Source organism: Pecten maximus, chromosome 18, assembly GCF_902652985.1.
Source record: "Pecten maximus chromosome 18, xPecMax1.1, whole genome shotgun sequence".
Classification (NCBI taxonomy): Eukaryota; Metazoa; Mollusca; class Bivalvia; order Pectinida; family Pectinidae; genus Pecten; species Pecten maximus.
The window spans coordinates 4,557,043-4,573,210 of NC_047032.1; the positions used below are offsets into that span (position 1 = coordinate 4,557,043).

Consider the following 16,168-nt stretch of genomic DNA (forward strand, 5'->3'; position numbering starts at 1 on the left):
CATGTCATGTCACTGAGTTAATCAGACATTTATAATAAAGGAACACGTCATGTCACTATGAGTTAATCAGACATTTATAATAAAGGAACACATCATGTCACTATGAGTTATTCATTTATAATAAAGGAACACGTCATGTCACTGAGTTAATCAGACATTTATAATAAAGGAACACGATGTCACTATGAGTTAATCAGACATTTATAATAAAGTAACACATCATGTCACTATGAGTTAATCATTCATAATAAAGGAACACTACATGTCACTGAGTTAATCAGACATTGATAATAAAGGAACACATGATGTCACTATGAGTTAATCAGACATTTATAATAAAGGAACACGTCATGTCACTATGAGTTAATCATTTATAATAAAGGAACACGTCATGTCACTGAGTAAATCATTTATAATAAAGGAACACGTCATGTCACTATGAGTTAATCATTTATAATAAAGGAACACGTCATGTCACTATGAGTTAATCATTTATAATAAAGGAACACATCATGTCACTATGAGTTAATCATTTATAATAAAGGAACACGTCATGTCATGTCACTGAGTTAATCAGACATTTATAATAAAGGAACACGTCATGTCACTATGAGTTAATCAGACATTTATAATAAAGGAACACATCATGTCACTATGAGTTATTCATTTATAATAAAGGAACACGTCATGTCACTGAGTTAATCATTTATAATAAAGGAACACATCATGTCACTATGAGTTAATCATTTATAATAAAGGAACAAATCATGTCATTATGAGTTAATCATTTATAATAAAGGAACACGTCATGTCACTATGAGTTAATCATTTATAATAAAGGAACACGTGATGTTATGTCACTGAGTTAATCAGACATTTATAATAAAGGAACACGTATGTCATGTCACTATGAGTTAATCAGACATTTATAATAAAGGAACACGTATGTCATGTCACTATGAGTTAATCAGACATTTATAATAAAGGAACACATGATGTCACTATGAGTTAATCAGACATTTATAATAAAGTAACACATCATGTCACTATGAGTTAATCATTCATAATAAAGGAACACTACATGTCACTGAGTTAATCAGACATTGATAATAAAGGAACACATGATGTCACTATGAGTTAATCAGACATTTATAATAAAGGAACACGTCATGTCACTATGAGTTAATCATTTATAATAAAGGAACACGTCATGTCACTGAGTAAATCATTTATAATAAAGGAACACGTCATGTCACTATGAGTTAATCATTTATAATAAAGGAACACGTCATGTCACTATGAGTTAATCATTTATAATAAAGGAACACATCATGTCACTATGAGTTAATCATTTATAATAAAGGAACACGTCATGTCATGTCACTGAGTTAATCAGACATTTATAATAAAGGAACACGTCATGTCACTATGAGTTAATCAGACATTTATAATAAAGGAACACATCATGTCACTATGAGTTATTCATTTATAATAAAGGAACACGTCATGTCACTGAGTTAATCATTTATAATAAAGGAACACATCATGTCACTATGAGTTAATCATTTATAATAAAGGAACAAATCATGTCATTATGAGTTAATCATTTATAATAAAGGAACACGTCATGTCACTATGAGTTAATCATTTATAATAAAGGAACACGTGATGTTATGTCACTGAGTTAATCAGACATTTATAATAAAGGAACACGTATGTCATGTCACTATGAGTTAATCAGACATTTATAATAAAGGAACACGTATGTCATGTCACTATGAGTTAATCAGACATTTATAATAAAGGAACACGTCATGTCACTATGAGTTAATCATTTATAATAAAGGAACACGTCATGTCACTGAGTTAATCAGACATTTATAATAAAGGAACACGTCATGTCACTATGAGTTAATCATTTATAATAAAGGAACACGTCATGTCACTGAGTTAATCATTGATAATAAAGGAACACATCATGTCACTGAGTTAATCAGACATTAATAATAAAGGAACACATCATGTCACTATGAGTTAATCATTTATAATAAAGGAACACGTCATGTCACTGAGTTAATCATTGATAATAAAGGAACACGTCATGTCACTATGAGTTAATCATTTATAATAAAGGAACACGTCATGTCACTGAGTTAATCATTGATAATAAAGGAACACGTCATGTCACTGAGTTAATCAGACATTTATAATAAAGGAACACGTCATGTCACTATGAGTTAATCAGACATTTATAATAAAGGAACACGTCATGTCACTGAGTTAATCAGACATTTATAATAAAGGAACATGTCATGTCACTGAGTTAATCAGACATTTATAATAAAGGAACACGTCATGTCACTATGAGTTAATCATTTATAATAAAGGAACACGTCATGTCACTATGAGTTAATCATTTATAATAAAGGAACACGTCATGTCATGTCACTGAGTTAATCAGACATTTATAATAAAGGAACACGTCATGTCACTATGAGTTAATCAGACATTTATAATAAAGGAACACATCATGTCACTATGAGTTATTCATTTATAATAAAGGAACACGTCATGTCACTGAGTTAATCATTTATAATAAAGGAACACATCATGTCACTATGAGTTAATCATTTATAATAAAGGAACAAATCATGTCATTATGAGTTAATCATTTATAATAAAGGAACACGTCATGTCACTATGAGTTAATCATTTATAATAAAGGAACACGTGATGTTATGTCACTGAGTTAATCAGACATTTATAATAAAGGAACACGTATGTCATGTCACTATGAGTTAATCAGACATTTATAATAAAGGAACACGTATGTCATGTCACTATGAGTTAATCAGACATTTATAATAAAGGAACACGTCATGTCACTATGAGTTAATCAGACATTTATAATAAAGGAACACGTATGTCATGTCACTATGAGTTAATCATTTATAATAAAGGAACACGTCATGTCACTATGAGTTAATCATTTATAATAAAGTAACACGTCATGTCACTGAGTTAATCATTTATAATAAAGGAACACATCATGTCACTATGAGTTAATCATTTATAATAAAGGAACACATCATGTCACTATGAGTTAATCATTTATAATAAAGGAACACGTGATGTCACTATGAGTTAATCATTTATAATAAAGGAACACATCATGTCACTATGAGTTAATCATTCATAATAAAGGAACACGTCAAGTCACTATGAGTTAATCATTTATAATAAAGGAACACGTCATGTCACTGAGTTAATCAGACATTTATAATAAAGGAACACGTCATGTCACTATGAGTTAATCATTTATAATAAAGGAACACGTCATGTCAGTATGAGTTAATCATTTATAATAAAGGAACATGTCATGTCACTGAGTTAATCAGACATTTATAATAAAGGAACACGTCATGTCACTATGAGTTAATCATTTATAATAAAGGAACACGTCATGTCACTGAGTTAATCATTTATAATAAAGGAACACGTCATGTCACTATGAGTTAATCATTTATAATAAAGGAACACGTCATGTCACTGAGTTAATCATTTATAATAAAGGAACACATGATGTCACAATGAGTTAATCATTTATAATAAAGGAACACATGATGTCACAATGAGTTAATCATTTATAATAAAGGAACACATCATGTCACTATGAGTTAATCATTTATAATAAAGGAACAAATCATGTCATTATGAGTTAATCATTTATAATAAAGGAACACGTCATGTCACTATGAGTTAATCATTTATAATAAAGGAACACGTGATGTTATGTCACTGAGTTAATCAGACATTTATAATAAAGGAACACGTATGTCATGTCACTATGAGTTAATCAGACATTTATAATAAAGGAACACGTATGTCATGTCACTATGAGTTAATCAGACATTTATAATAAAGGAACACGTCATGTCACTATGAGTTAATCAGACATTTATAATAAAGGAACACGTATGTCATGTCACTATGAGTTAATCATTTATAATAAAGGAACACGTCATGTCACTATGAGTTAATCATTTATAATAAAGTAACACGTCATGTCACTGAGTTAATCATTTATAATAAAGGAACACATCATGTCACTATGAGTTAATCATTTATAATAAAGGAACACATCATGTCACTATGAGTTAATCATTTATAATAAAGGAACACGTGATGTCACTATGAGTTAATCATTTATAATAAAGGAACACATCATGTCACTATGAGTTAATCATTCATAATAAAGGAACACGTCAAGTCACTATGAGTTAATCATTTATAATAAAGGAACACGTCATGTCACTGAGTTAATCAGACATTTATAATAAAGGAACACGTCATGTCACTATGAGTTAATCATTTATAATAAAGGAACACGTCATGTCAGTATGAGTTAATCATTTATAATAAAGGAACATGTCATGTCACTGAGTTAATCAGACATTTATAATAAAGGAACACGTCATGTCACTATGAGTTAATCATTTATAATAAAGGAACACGTCATGTCACTGAGTTAATCATTTATAATAAAGGAACACGTCATGTCACTATGAGTTAATCATTTATAATAAAGGAACACGTCATGTCACTGAGTTAATCATTTATAATAAAGGAACACATGATGTCACAATGAGTTAATCATTTATAATAAAGGAACACATGATGTCACTATGAGTTAATCATTTATAATAAAGGAACACATCATGTCACTATGAGTTAATCATTTATAATAAAGGAACACGTCATGTCACTGAGTTAATCAGACATTTATAATAAAGGAACACGTCATGTCACTGAGTTAATCAGACATTTATAATAAAGGAACACGTCATGTCACTGAGTTAATCAGACATTTATAATAAAGGAACACATCATGTCACTATGAGTTAATCATTTATAACAAGGAGCCGCAAAGCCTGGCATTATCCCCCGCGCCCCGTAGTTGGTATGAAAACCCAAATACATGTATAAATTAAGCTCAAAGTAAGAGTTATTAAGGAAACAGTAATTTGGCATTTTTGATTAAGTCTCCATGGTGACAGAAAAAATACCGAAAATGGAAGGTCCGCAATAGCAAAAGGCACAATTAGTCTGATATATTCAGAAAGTTTCAAGGAGCTGCGTTGAACAGTTTTGGAGTTATAGCCAAGAAACAAAAGGAAACAGTAATTTGGTATTTTTAATTAAGTTTCCATGGTGACAGAAAAAATACCGACAAGGAGCCGCAAAGCTTGGCATTATCCCCCGCGCTCCGCAGTTGGTATGAAAACCCAAATACATGTATACATCAAGCTCAAAGTAAGAGTTATTAAGGAAACAGTAATTTGGTATTTTTCATTAAGTTTCCATGGTGACAGAAAAAATACCGAAAATGAAAGGTCCGCAATAGCAAAAGGCACAACTAGTCTGATATATTCAGAACGTTTCAAGGAGCTGCGTTGAACAGTTTTGGAGTTATAGCCCGGAAACAAAAGGAAACAGTAATTTGGTATTTTTGATTAAGTTTCCATGGTGACAGAAAAAATACCGAAAATGGAAGGTCCGCAATAGCAAAAGGCACAACTAGGGCACTAGTCCGATATATAGAGAAAGTTTCAAGGAGCTGCGTCGAACGGTTTTGGAGTTATAGCCCGGAAACAAAAGGAAATAGTAATTTGATATTTTTGACTAAGTTTCCATGGTGAAAGAAAAAATACCAAAAATGGAAGGTCCGCAATAGCAAAAGGCACAACTAGGGCACTAGTCTGATATATACAGAAACGTTCAAGGAGCTGCGTTGAATGGTTTTTGAGTTAAAGCCCGGAAAAGAATCTCGGACGGACACACGGCAGGACGGACGGACGGAGCCCAATTTAATATCCCCCGCAAACGCGTTTCGCGGGGGATAATAAAGGAACACGTCATGTCACTATGAGTTAATCATTTATAATAAAGGAACACGTCATGTCACTGAGTTAATCAGACATTTATAATAAAGGAACACGTCATGTCATGTCACTGAGTTAATCAGACATTCATAATAAAGGAACATGTCATGTCACTATGAGTTAAATAGAGGTTACACAACGAGTGGCTGTTGGATATTGAATTGATATCACACAAGTAAGTTATCTTTTTAAAAGTTACAAAAGACACCAGCTTTAGCGAGTGTTTTTTGCAACTTTTAAAAAATAGCTTACGAGTGTGAAATAAATTCTAAATCCAACAATTTCGAATTGTTTGACCTATTTCTACCGCAATAATATCGGCTTGAATCAAAGGGAAACGTGGCCAAGTATAATTTCGGGTATGCAAATAAAGTGTACCGGTGACGTCCAGAACCCGGTGATGTGACGTCATTAGATTATTGATGACGTCAATAACATTTGCAGCTTGGGTCAAAGTTCACCGTGTTAGCCAATCAAAATGCGTGTGGTATACACAGATTGTAAATCAACAGCTGTAATTATTAACTGATGGTCTGTGAGTTGAATAACACAGGGTATTGTGGTAGAATCATTTATAATAAAGGAACACGTCATGTCACTATGAGTTAATCAGACATTTATAATAAAGGAATGAAGGATGATCTTGATATTACAGGTGGTATACACTGCTGGAATGTCTGATGTTTCCTTAGACAATCTATCCTGATTAAAAATATATCTGATAATTTATAATCAGCTTCTGATTCATAATAACTTTCATTATTAGGCCTGCGAATGGACAATTTTCGGTCACATACCTGCCACAATTTGTTCCCAGAAGTCCCTCCTGCCTTTGGCTATCAACGTTTCCTTGAATTTCTTCATAAAAGCATTAAATAAACCAGGCTCTGATTTCTGGAAATGAAAGGATGAAAAAAATGTAGAGTAGATCTCTTTACATTCTTAAAATTTGTGTGGATGTACAACAAAAATGTGACAGGTTGTAGGTTTAAACGATTGTGTCAACATGTAAAACATGCACAATAAAGTTCAGGATAATGAAACTGAAAATCCTTATACCAGTCACGGGGCCACAATATCATACGGACTTCTTCCTTATACCAGTCACGGGGCCACAATATCATACGACTACTTCCTTATACCAGTCACGGGGCCACAATATCATACAGACCCCTTCCCTATACCAGTCACGGGGCCACAATATCATACAGACCCCTTCCTTATACCAGTCACGGGGCCACAATATCATACAGACTACTTCCTTATACCAGTCACGGGGCCACAATATCATACTGACTACTTCCCTATACCAGTCACGGGGCCACAATATCATACAGACCCCTTCCTTATACCAGTCACGGGGCCACAATATCATACAGACTACTTCCTTATACGAGTCATGGGGCCACAATATCATACGGACCCCTTCCTTATACCAGTCACGGGGCCACAATATCATACAGACTACTTCCTTATACCAGTCACGGGGCCACAATATCATACAGACTACTTCCTTATACCAGTCACGGGGCCACAATATCATACAGACCCCTTCCTTATACCAGTCACGGGGCCACAATATCATACGACTACTTCCTTATACCAGTCACGGGGCCACAATATCATACAGACCCCTTCCTTATACCAGTCACTGGGCCTCAATACCAGGTACCAAGACTATTCTATTTACCAGTCACGGGGCCACAAGTTGTCATCAAGACTACATTTTCTATACCAGTTGTTTTTTCTCATTAGTAGATAATCCATCATTGTTATCAGTATGTCACCCAGTAGATTATTAAGACAGTATGTTACCCAGTAGATTATTAAGGCAGTATGTTACCCAGTAGATTATTAAGGCAGTATGTTACCCAGTAGATTATTAAGGCAGTATGTTACCCAGTAGATTATTAAGGCAGTATGTTACCCAGTAGATTATTAAGGTAGTGTGTTACCCAGTAGATTATTAAGGCATTATGTTACCCAGTAGATAATTAAGGTAGTGTGTTACCCAGTAGATTGTTAAGGCAGTATGTTACCCAGTAGATTATTAAGGCAGTATGTTACCCAGTAGATTATTAAGGTAGTGTGTTACCCAGTAGATTATTAAGGTAGTGTGTTACCCAGTAGATTATTAAGGCAGTATGTTACCCAGTAGATTATTAAGGCAGTGTGTTACCCAGTAGATTATTAAGGCAGTATGTTACCCAGTAGATTATTAAGGCAGTATGTTACCCAGTAGATTATTAAGGCAGTATGTTACCCAGTAGATTATTAAGGCAGTATGTTACCCAGTAGATTATTAAGGCAGTGTGTTACCCAGATTATTAAGGCAGTATGTTACCCAGTAGATTATTAAGGCAGTATATTACCCAGTAGATTATTAAGGCAGTATGTTACCCAGTAGATTATTAAGGCGCAGTATGGGTTACCCAGTAGATTATTAAGGCATTATGTTACCCAGTAGATTATTAAGGCAGAATATTACCCAGTAGATTATTAAGGCAGTATGTTACCGAGTAGATTATTAAGGCAGTATTTTACCCAGTAGATTATTAAGGCAGTATGTTACCCAGTAGATTATTAAGGCAGAATGTTACCCAGTAGATTATTAAGGCAGTATGTTACCCAGTAGATTATTAAGGCAGTATTTTACCCAGTAGATAATTAAGGTAGTGTGTTACCCAGTAGATTGTTAAGGCAGTATGTTACCCAGTAGATTATTAAGGCAGTATGTTACCCAGTAGATTATTAAGGTAGTGTGTTACCCAGTAGATTATTAAGGCAGTGTGTTACCCAGTAGATTATTAAGGCAGTGTGTTACCCAGTAGATTATTAAGGCAGTGTGTTACCCAGTAGATTATTAAGGCAGTATGTTACCCAGTAGATTATTAAGGCAGTATGTTACCCAGTAGATTATTAAGGCAGTATGTTACCCAGTAGATTATTAAGGCAGTGTGTTACCCAGATTATTAAGGCAGTATGTTACCCAGTAGATTATTAAGGCAGTATATTACCCAGTAGATTATTAAGGCAGTATGTTACCCAGTAGATTATTAAGGCGCAGTATGGGTTACCCAGTAGATTATTAAGGCATTATGTTACCCAGTAGATTATTAAGGCAGAATATTACCCAGTAGATTATTAAGGCAGTATGTTACCGAGTAGATTATTAAGGCAGTATTTTACCCAGTAGATTATTAAGGCAGTATGTTACCCAGTAGATTATTAAGGCAGAATGTTACCCAGTAGATTATTAAGGCAGTATGTTACCCAGTAGATTATTAAGGCAGTATGTTACCCAGTTACTTGATGTAGGATAGGTCCACTGTCTGATACAGATGCTGTCCCAGATGTTACAAGTTATAATAAACTATTTTCACCAACTTCTTACCTGAAGCTGGGTTAGGGTTAGCACTATAAGCTTTACCTTGATTGAGTGTGTGCGGAGAGCCTTCAAACAATCCATAGCCTTCGGGTAGAATTGGGCCCCAAAGGAATCAATTACAATCTGTTGTATCCTCTTCTGCATCTGTTCACTCGCTACAGAAACAGATTAACAAAGTTATGATGTCTGTGCCAATGACACTTCCAATTTACAATAACATGATATGATCTAGATTGATCCTTCACGGTGGGTGTAATTAATTTATCAAGCACAAATTATTTAAGAACACCTTGTATTTTTCCTCTAAAATGATTTTGGGTCTGCATACTTATACATTGTATAAGTTTATATTTTATTCATATTTTCTTTTCATTTTATCAATTTTGAATTTAAATACTGTAAACGTACATATTTTAGCGGTAATTTTATTTTAGCGCTTTTCGCGCTGGAAGCCTTGCGCTAAATTATGATTGCGCTAATTACTTTTTGTACGTTCCATTTCTGTAGAAAGTTCTGTGGATGCGCTAATTCATCATTGCGCTAACTGGCTGAAATCTGCAAATGCGCTAAAATTTGATTGCGCTAAAATAAGTACGTTTACAGTAGTACACAGTTCAGTATTCATTTTTTGTTTCACAGAAATTTAATTTAATTCATACCCAGCTTGTTGCTGGTATTAAATGTCACTACAATAAAAACAGAATCAATGTACTTTTGGAATTAATGAGAAATACATCCAAGTCAAATTGGGCAGTCATTCCACAGGTTCATGTGTAATCTTATGTCATGAATTTAGAAATACACAAGATGTCTCTCTTATTTTATAGTTATGGTCAAAGTCAAATGTTTTATGCACACATACATTATTCATATATTAAAGGATGTTATCTGATCAAAGATTTGTGACCAGTTTTTCTTGACTTAACAGTGTATTAAGAAAACAACAAAAGCTCCAAACACAGTGTGAACACAATTCTGTAAGTGAGTCTCTAATTTACCAAAGGCAACAATGTATATGTGATCCTTTAACAAGTCAACAACTTAAGCCATCATTAGATTTAATATTTTGAAATTATGTCAATTTTCAATTTATGTATGAAGGGACAAGAATGCTACGCCTGCCAGAATCATCACATTCTGAATTTGAGACAGTGTTGGAGAGTATACTTTTAATTATAATTAGTGTTTCGATTTGGCTATCTAACGCCGTCCGAGTCAATGTGAATGCTGTTTGATTTAATTTCCACATTCACCTGAATCAGTATATGTAAGTCTACTTTTCATAGTTGGACACTCAGTCACTGTATTCTTACTATGTCACTATGCTTCTGTTTCATCACTATTTTCAAGAAAAAAATGTTCTAAGTTTCTAAATATGTGGATAACAGCAATCAACTTCGGCATGAAAAAATAATGTGCACAAGTGATCAAGTAACCAGTAGTAAAGAGTACGAAAACACTGAAAAAAATTGATTGGGCAAGAATGAGACAGTTTATAATGGTACCGATATTTGGTACCAATTATTTAGGCAGGAAACTAAAGTCCCTTGATGATGCATAAAAATATACATTTTGTAGGCAATAAATATGCTTCACGTTTTGTGGAAAGAGGTCACTGGTCTATCTGTTTTACAAAAGCTTTGATTGTAATCTTTGTTGTGGGTCCCACACCCGAGGTCGGTATGGAGGACGACAACAATAATATCCCACTCCTACAGTTACAACGGCATTATCCACCGACACGTCCATGGCTGATTATGTAAACATTGACCATATAGTTGTCACTTAGTTTGGTGATACTATCGAAAAAAAAAACTATTGTATTTTGCCTCAGATGAGCTTTTGTATACCAAATTATTTCTGATGGTTATAACTATGATGGCTATCTAAATATTTCTGACGGTCAACTATGATGTCATCTGTAACTATCTCTGACGGTTAACTATGATGTCACTGTAAATATCTCTGATGGTTAACTATGATGTCACTATAACTATCTCTGACGGTTAACTATGATGTCCCTGTAAATTTCTCTGACGGTTAACTATGATGTCACTGTAAATTTCTCTGACGGTTAACTATGATGTCACTGTAAATATCTGATGGTTAACTACGATGTCATCTGTAAATATCTCTGATGGTTAACTATGATGTCACTGTAAATATCTCGGACGGTTAACTATGATGTCACTGTGAATATCTCTGATGGTTAACCATGATGTCACTGTAAATATCTCTGACGGTTCACTATGATGTCACTGTAACTATCTCTGACGGTTAACTATGATGTCACTGTAAATATCTCTGAGTTAACTATGATGTCACTGTAAATATCTCTGATGGTTAACTATGATGTCACTGTAAATATCTCTGATGGTTAACTATGTCACTGTAAATATATCTGATGGTTAACTATGATGTCATCTGTAAATATCTCTGACAGTTAACTATGATGTCACTGTAAATATCTCTGACGGTTAACTATGATGTCATCTGTAAATATCTCTGACAGTTAACTATGATGTCATCTGTAACTATCTCTGACGGTTAACTATGATGTCACTGTAAATATCTCTGATGGTTAACTATGATGTCACTATAACTATCTCTGACGGTTAACTATGATGTCACTGTAAATTTCTCTGACGGTTAACTATGATGTCACTGTAAATATCTCTGACGGTTAACTATGATGTCACTAAATATCTCTGACGGTTAACTATGATATCACTGTAAATATCTCTGATGGTTAACTATGATGTCACTGTAAATATCTCTGATGGTTAACTATGATGTCACTGTAAATTTCTCTGACGGTTAACTTTGATGTCACTGTAAATTTCTCTAACGGTTAACTATGATGTCACTGTAAATATCTGATTGTTAACTACGATGTCATCTGTAAATATCTCTGATGGTTAACTATGATGTCACTGTAAATATCTCGGACGGTTAACTATGATGTCACTGTGAATATCTCTGATGGTTAACCATGATGTCACTGTAAATATCTCTGACGGTTCACTATGATGTCACTGTAACTATCTCTGACGGTTAACTATGATGTCACTGTAAATATCTCTGAGTTAACTATGATGTCACTGTAAATATCTCTGACGGTTAACTATGATGTCACTATAACTATCTCTGACGGTTAACTATGATGTCACTGTAAATATCTCTGACGGTTAACTATGATGTCACTAAATATCTCTGACGGTTAACTATGATATCACTGTAAATATCTCTGATGGTTAACTATGATGTCACTGTAAATATCTCTGAGGGTTAACTATGATGTCACTGTAAATTTCTCTGACGGTTAACTTTGATGTCACTGTAAATATCTGATGGTTAACTACGATGTCATCTGTAAATATCTCTGATGGTTAACTATGATGTCACTGTAAATATCTCGGACGGTTAACTATGATGTCACTGTGAATATCTCTGATGGTTAACCATGATGTCACTGTAAATATCTCTGACGGTTCACTATGATGTCACTGTAACTATCTCTGACGGTTAACTATGATGTCACTGTAAATATCTCTGAGTTAACTATGATGTCACTGTAAATATCTCTGATGGTTAACTATGATGTCACTGTAAATATCTCTGATGGTTAACTATGATGTCACTGTAAATTTCTCTGACGGTTAACTTTGATGTCACTGTAAATTTCTCTGACGGTTAACTATGATGTCACTGTAAATATCTGATGGTTAACTACGATGTCATCTGTAAATATCTCTGATGGTTAACTATGATGTCACTGTAAATATCTCGGACGGTTAACTATGATGTCACTGTGAATATCTCTGATGGTTAACCATGATGTCACTGTAAATATCTCTGACGGTTCACTATGATGTCACTGTAACTATCTCTGACGGTTAACTATGATGTCACTGTAAATATCTCTGAGTTAACTATGATGTCACTGTAAATATCTCTGACGGTTAACTATGATGTCACTATAACTATCTCTGACGGTTAACTATGATGTCACTGTAAATATCTCTGAGTTAACTATGATGTCACTGTAAATATCTGATGGTTAACTACGATGTCATCTGTAAATATCTCTGATGGTTAACTATGATGTCACTGTAAATATCTCGGACGGTTAACTATGATGTCACTGTGAATATCTCTGATGGTTAACCATGATGTCACTGTAAATATCTCTGACGGTTCACTATGATGTCACTGTAACTATCTCTGACGGTTAACTATGATGTCACTGTAAATATCTCTGAGTTAACTATGATGTCACTGTAAATATCTCTGACGGTTAACTATGATGTCACTATAACTATCTCTGACGGTTAACTATGATGTCACTGTAAATATCTCTGAGTTAACTATGATGTCACTGTAAATATCTCTGACGGTTAACTATGATGTCACTGTAACTATCTCTGAGGGTTAACTATGATTTCACTGTAAATATCTCTGAGTTAACTATGATGTCAATGTAAATATCTCTGATGGTTAACTATGATGTCACTGTAAATATCTCGGACGGTTAACTATGATGTCACTGTGAATATCTCTGATGGTTAACCATGATGTCACTGTAAATATCTCTGACGGTTCACTATGATGTCACTGTAACTATCTCTGACGGTTAACTATGATGTCACTATAACTATCTCTGACGGTTAACTATGTCACTGTAAATATATCTGATGGTTAACTATGATGTCATCTGTAAATATCTCTGACAGTTAACTATGATGTCACTGTAAATATCTCTGACAGTTAACTATGATGTCATCTGTAAATATCTCTGATGATTAACTATGATGTCACTGTAAATATATCTGATGGTTAACTATAATGTCACTGTAAATATCTCTGATGGTTAACTATGGTGTCACTGTAAATATCTCTAACGGTTAACTATGATGTCACTGTAAATATCTCTGATGGTTAACTATGATGTCACTGTAAATATCTCTGATGGTTAACTATGATGTCACTGTAAATATCTCTAACGGTTAACTATGATGTCACTGTAAATATCTCTGATGGTTAACTATGATGTCACTGTAAATATCTCTGATGGTTAACTATGGTGTCACTGTAAATATCTCTAACGGTTAACTATGATGTCACTGTAAATATCTCTGATAGTTAACTATGATGTCACTGTAAATATCTCTAACGGTTAACTATGATGTCACTGTAAATATCTCTGATGGTTAACTATGATGTCACTGTAAATATCTCTGATGGTTAACTATGATGTCACTGTAAATATCTCTGATGGTTAACTATGGTTGATCTGTAAATATTCAATCTTATGTAAAACTATTAACTATTATATTCGACTGTCATATGAGTAGCAGTTTTTAAAGAGCCCTTTGACCCCTTTGACCTGAAAAACGTCATTTGATTCCTGTGACATGGAATGTAGGCCAAGGCCATTCCTTTAAACAAACTTGGAAGCCCTCCAAAGAGAATTGAGCTGTTACCTTCTTCAAACTTATCGTCGTCCTTTTGGTTGATGAACGCAACAAAGTCTTCAACAGGTGTGACAGTACCGACCTACAACAAACAACACACAACATTAGTGTGACAGTACCGACCTACAACAAACAACACACGAGATTAGTGTGACAGTACCGACCTACAACAAACAACACACGACATTAGTGTGATAGTACCGACCTACAACAAACAACACACAACATTAGTGTGACAGTACCGACCTACAACAAACAACACACAACATTATTGTGACAGTACCGACCTACAACAAACAACACACAACATTAGTGTGACAGTACCGACCTACAACAAACAACACACGACATTAGTGTGACAGTACCGACCTACAACAAACAACACACAACATTAGTGTGACAGTACCGACCTACAACAAAAACACACGACATTAGTGTGATAGTACCGACCTACAACAAACAACACACGACATTATAAATTAAGTGTGACAGTACCGACCTACAACAAACAACACACAACACACAACATTAGTGTGATAGTACCGACCTACAACAAACAACACACGAGATTAGTGTGACAGTACCGACCTACAACAAAAAACACACAACATTAGTGTGATAGTACCGACCTACAACAAACACACGAGATTAGTGTGACAGTACCGACCTACAACAAACAACACACAACATTAGTGTGACAGTACCGACCTACAACAAACAACACACAACATTAGTGTGACAGTACCGACCTACAACAAACAACACACAACATTAGTGTGATAGTACCGACCTACAACAAACAACACATGAGATTAGTGTGACAGTACAGACCTACAACAAAAAACACACAACATTAGTGTGATAGTACCGACCTACAACAAAAAACACACGACATTAGTGTGACAGCACCGACCTACAACAAACAACACACAACATTAGTGTGACAGTACCGACCTACAACAAACAACACACAACATTAGTGTGACAGTACCGACCTACAACAAAAAACACACAACATTAGTGTGACAGTACCGACCTACAACAAACAACACACGACATTAGTGTGACAGTACCGACCTACAACAAACAACACACAACATTATTGTGACAGTACCGACCTAAAACAAACAACACGTGCCACGTGAACCAAACATTTCAGCAAGGCTGACCTCTGTATCCTTGAATGTATATCAGGGCCATTCTTTTGAACAAACTTGATAGCCTCAGGGCTTTTACTCACTGGTTTGGTATGGGGCCTTTTTGTCACATTTTCGGAAGAAAATTAGTTATTTGGGAACATTTTCTTCAGGAGTAAACTGCAAAGTTTTGGAATTAGGCTTAAATGTGAAATAATTTCAATAGGG

At 34.4% G+C, this 16,168-nt stretch overlaps 1 protein-coding gene across 1 annotated transcript in view; it reads right to left on the reverse strand.

Annotated features, from left to right (window-relative positions):
• LOC117316966 (X-ray repair cross-complementing protein 5-like) overlaps nt 1–16,168 on the reverse strand; it is a 46,259-nt gene that overhangs the window by 8,511 nt on the left and 21,580 nt on the right. The window contains exons 9-11 of the mRNA XM_033871745.1: nt 14,814–14,886; nt 9,373–9,485; nt 6,740–6,836 (exon numbers count right to left, since the gene is read on the reverse strand). Coding sequence (XP_033727636.1) covers nt 6,740–6,836; nt 9,373–9,485; nt 14,814–14,886 — 283 coding nt within the window. The remainder of the gene's footprint in view (nt 1–6,739; nt 6,837–9,372; nt 9,486–14,813; nt 14,887–16,168) is intronic.